General features: G+C 43.4%; 1 protein-coding gene across 1 annotated transcript; it reads right to left on the reverse strand.

The window, feature by feature from the left end:
• Positions 1-530: 530 nt before the first annotated feature.
• Positions 531-4858, reverse strand: LOC141917760 (uncharacterized). The gene is made up of 2 exons (XM_074811195.1): positions 4676-4858; positions 531-1861 (listed from the first exon to the last, which is right to left on the reverse strand). Exons 1-2 carry the CDS (start codon positions 4715-4717, stop codon positions 551-553), a joined length of 1353 nt encoding a protein of 450 aa, XP_074667296.1. The 5' UTR covers positions 4718-4858; the 3' UTR covers positions 531-550.
• Between the last annotated feature and the right edge of the window lie 258 nt (positions 4859-5116).

A 5116-nucleotide genomic window follows, 5' to 3' on the forward strand; every position in this document is an offset into this window, starting at 1 on the left:
TTTCTATTCCAAAGAGCCATCAGAGAGCAGCAGCTGTCTCGAGACCAGTGTAGACTAGACCAGCAAAGTGAGCATTCCCTAGAGATGAAGGTGTGAAACTGTGGCTAAACAACACCCTCCTGTTCCTTTAGATTTCATCTGAACATCACACACATTTAACACTTCTAAAAATCACAGCTGAGACTGCTACATTTCATTTTGAGTGTTCTAAATCAGGATGTCGTTGCCTTGTAGATTAATTCTTTCTGATTTTTTTAAGAAGTTTAGGTAAAATCAAAGATGAGATTTTATTGCCTGTCGCAGTTGAGACGGACACGACAAACATCAGATTGTGTGAAAGCGACCAAAATGGCTGCAAAAGCACCTTTATTGTTCTAACAAGCCTTTTTATAACCTTCTTCAAAGTAGGTGTTCATACAGGATTGGTTTACTTTAGTAACTAACATTTCACGATTGGGTGATAGTTTCTTGCCTGAATCGTCAGGACAGTTCTTCTTATCTTAGTTCTCTAATCTTGTTTCCATGGCACTTCTCGGGACTTTCTCGCCTCTCATGGATACACTGGAATTTCTTCAAGGTTAAATTCTTCTTCAGTTAGACTAGAGGCAGACACGCTGCCTCCCCCGACAATTCCCCCTTTTTGTATTTGTGCTAGAAATATTGCAGAAGCAGTCTTCTGCAGGGCCCTTTGCAGAAGACTGACAAGACATGGCAACATCAAAAGCACAGTCACAATTACCAAGATCATGACCCCCACAGTTTTGACCAGAGATATCAACCATCCAGAAAGTCCCCATCCTTTAAACATCCTTGTAAGCCAATCCAATCCGTCCTCTTCTGTTAGACGCCTCACACCATCCTTCAGCTGCTGTATACTTTTAAAAATAGATTCTGAGTGGTCAGACAAATTCATGCAACACATTCCTTCAAAATCTTCACATCCATGTCCTTGCGCTAAAAGCAAAAAGTCAATTGCAGCCCTGTTCTGTAAAGTAGCATGTCTAACACTATCAACATCAGTTAAAAGGCCACTTAAAGCTAAAGAAGTAGTGTTAGTCTGTTTGCTAAGCCAACATCCCAACTTATTCAAAGTCGTTAAGGCATTTGCAACACCAACTCTTGGTGCCAATATGGAGGCCGTTATGATCTGGCCTGGATTCCAGAATTCAACGTTATCTCGACAAGAACTTTCAAACCGATGAACGGTCCTTGGGACTCGCTTATGTTTTCGAGTCATATTCAGAATCATTGACACATTTGGTGTTAATAACGTGAGGCGTCCGAGGCTACACGGGCCTCCATTCAGTTTAGATGGGACGCCTCCCCAGGCACGATCTCCACAGATTAGAAACACACCAGGAGGTAATGCAAGAGGAACAGCAAAAGATCGTGAGATGTTAGTCGAAGTATAATTGCACCAAGCAGTTGAATTATGATAAGCAGCATTAGTTGCATTCACATTTTGCCCTCTCCGTGTGGTGTTATAGGAGTAATTAAAAAACACACAAGCATCCATTATAACAGAGCCTAGCAACTCTAGCTCTTGGGGTTCTTGCGTAACCTGTGGAAGGTGACTATATACACCATCCCAATTATCTGTACAATTTTTTGAAGAGTTGCAAAGAGAGAAAGCCTGAAGGGTTTGTGGGATTGGCCATGTGTCTACTGGCACTCCCACCAAACAGGTGGAGAATGGATTTTCCGGGTTCGCAGTAGAAAGGCACAAGGTTTCTTGATGTGTCATGTTTGCCAAAGTTACCCAGATATTCTGCTTGGGTTGTGGAACTACCCATCCTTCAGCCTGATGCAGGTTCCAGCACAGGCCGAACACACCGAGCAGGAACCCAGCGAGGGCCGGCATCTGTAGAGACACAAGCATAACCCCTGCCCCAGGTTAATAATTCACATGGTCCACTCCACTGACCAGTAATTAGATCTCTAACATGCACTTTGATGTCTTTTTGCAAATCCTGTTTTGAAAAAAGAGAAGAGAAATGCTGAAAAAGAGGAGGTAGAGAAGAATTATCCCCGTAATGGAGAAAGTTAAGAACATAAACTGCTTTATCTAAACATGCCTGTGGTGGTTCCCCAATCATTCCCCCTTTTTGTTTTTGAAGCTGCCGCTTCAACGTACTATGTGCACGCTCAACAATTGCTTGTCCTGTTGGGGAATGGGGAATTCCTGTAACATGAGTAACACCCCACAAATTGAAAAATGTTTGAACCTTCTGTGAAATGTATGCTGGGCCATTGTCCGTTTTTATTTGGCGTGGTACCCCAAGCATAGAGAAAGCCTTTTGGAAGTGTCGAACTACATCTTTTCCTGTCTCTCCATTATGTGCTGTTGCTATTAAGGCATGAGAATAAGTATCAATGGAAACATGAACATACTTCTGTCGGCCAAATTCATTTATGTGAGTAACATCAGTTTGCCAAATCTGTAAAGCCTGCATACCTCTGGGGTTAGTACCAAAATACACTGGTGTGTGAGTTCCTTGGCAGTCAGGGCAGGCAGCTACAATAGACCGAGCTTCCGCATGAGACAAGCCGAACTGCCGTCGTAAAGCTCGATATCCTTGGTGAAAAAATTGATGTGATAATACAGCTTGTTGCTTTATGTTAGGAACAGTATTAAGAGCCATAGCGGAAACAAGAGCATCCGCTCTGGCATTACCTTCTGTATAAAATCCTGGTAAAGTGGTATGACTACGGATGTGCATGATAAAATAAGGTTCTGTCCGTAGTTGAATACTTTTCCAGAGTTCTAAAAGTGCATCAAATAATAATTGATTGTCTGACATGGTCAAAACCACTTTGTCTAGTCTAGAAACTAAGTTAGCTACATACGCTGAGTCAGTTACAATATTTACAGGAGTGGAAAAAATAGAAAAAACAACAGTCATTGCACGTAGCTCTACTACTTGTGGAGAACCATTTTGATATACTACTTTGTTGTTCCAGTTGTTGTTTTCATACCATACTACTGCTGCTTTACCTGTTTTTCCTGAGCCATCTGTAAAAACAGTAGGGCCGTTCACTGGTTCTGGGCGGCTTAAATTTTTTTGACCAAATGGTATTTCTCGGGCAAACTTCAGTAGCGGGTGTGACGGCAGGTGATATGACACCTGTCCCTGAAAACCCGCCATGGCTGCCTGTAGTTCATAATTATTTGCCAAGCACCATTCAAAATACCAATTTTGAACAGGTAAAACAATCGTAGCTGGGTCACGCCCTGTTAGTTCTGTACATCGTTTTCTGGCTTTTATGATTACATCAGCAATAAGCTCAAACAGTCCAGGAGCAGTTTTTCGTGGTCGGAATGACAGAAACATCCATTCCAAAATATGCAATGGGTCATCCCACTCAGAATTCCACTGCACCAAAGCACCAAATGGTACAGTTTTGTCAATTAGTACAAAGAGTTGCACCAATTGAGACAGATCTATTCGAGAAACAAATTTCTCGTGTATAGATCGTTCCACCATGTGAATTACCTTTAATGCTTCCTCAGTTAATACTCTGGGTTCTGTTGGATCATTGGAATTTTTTAATAATTCCAATAAAGGTTGCAGTTGTGAATTGGTCAGTCCGAGATAGGGCCTAATCCAATTCAGAGATCCCATTAACTTCTGTACATCATTAAGGGTTTTAACTTCAAGGTTAAGTTTCACAGGTTGAGGCATTACCTGCCTACCTGTGACTGTTAGTCCTAAATACTTCCAGGGTTCTACTTTCTGCACCTTTTCGGGGGCGATAACTAATCCATAGTGTTGTAATGAATTTCTAGTCACATTCTCCATGCCATTCAACTGCTCCTTGTTGTTTGATGCTAACAGGATGTCATCCATGTAATGGTAACAATAACTGGTAGGGAATCTTTCCCTTACAGGTGACAAAGCTTGTGCCACAAACCATTGACAAATTGTTGGTGAATTTTTCATGCCCTGCGGCAGAACTTTCCATTGATATCTTTTTGCAGGTTCTGCATGATTGACAGAAGGCACAGAGAATGCAAATTTTTCTCTGTCTTGACAAGCTAATGGTATTGTAAAAAAACAATCCTTGAGATCCATGACAATGATTTCCCAATCTTGAGGGATCATGGCCGGTGAAGGCATGCCTGGTTGTAGAGCCCCCATCGTGGCCATGACAGCATTGATCTGCCGCAGGTCATGCAAAAATCACCATTTTCCTGATTTCTTTTTTATCACAAACACTGGAGTATTCCAGGGGCTCTGAGAGGGTTCAATGTGTCCAGCAGCTAGCTGTTCTGCCACCAATTCTTGCAGGGCCTTTAATTTCTCTGTTGGTAGGGGCCACTGATCCACCCACACAGGGCTATTCGTTAACCAGGTTAACACAAGCGTGGGTTGCCTAACACCCTGCAGCACAGTGGCCCCCGTTAAAAATCCGTAGTAATCTTCACCCCCCACTGTGACAAGCAATCTCTCCCCCATAGATTGAGGGGAGCTGCTGTCACATATGGTTTAACGACTGCTTGTTGGCCCTCAGGATTGGTGATCAGAATTGCCGTAGCTGCTGTTCTTGCTCGTGCGGAGCCTCCCAGCCCCACTACCCCTGTGTCCACATCCTCTGTTGGCCAGGTGGATGGCCACAGATAGTTAGAAATAATAGTCACATCGGCGCCCGTATCTAGGAGCCCCGCAAGCCTTACTGTAGTCGGTGAATGTCCATGATTTGACAGCGTGCACGTCATATGTGGTCGAGATGATGAGACAGTCTGAGACCAGCACACTTGAGGGGGTCCTGTAGAACCGAAGCCTCCATCGCCTCGCAGTCGCTGTTCTGCTTTTGGGACACAACTCAAAAAAGGAACAAGTTGAGCAAGACGAGTACCTTTTGGAATTGTAACAGGTGGATAAAGGGTCGAAACTAATGCACAAATTTGACCCGTAAAGTCAGCATCAATGACTCCCACATGCACGATTAATCCGTTTAAGGTGCTACTTGATCTTCCTATAAGTAACGCACTCAGTCCTCGTCCTATGGGACCCCTCGCCTCAAGAGGGACCTTAACAATGTCTTTTGTAACTATAGTTATTGTGTCGGCGGTGGATACATCCAACCCTGCTGAGCCAGTTGTTGCGGCTGATAG

The sequence above is a fragment of the Strix aluco genome, chromosome W, assembly GCF_031877795.1.
Source record: "Strix aluco isolate bStrAlu1 chromosome W, bStrAlu1.hap1, whole genome shotgun sequence".
Classification (NCBI taxonomy): Eukaryota; Metazoa; Chordata; class Aves; order Strigiformes; family Strigidae; genus Strix; species Strix aluco.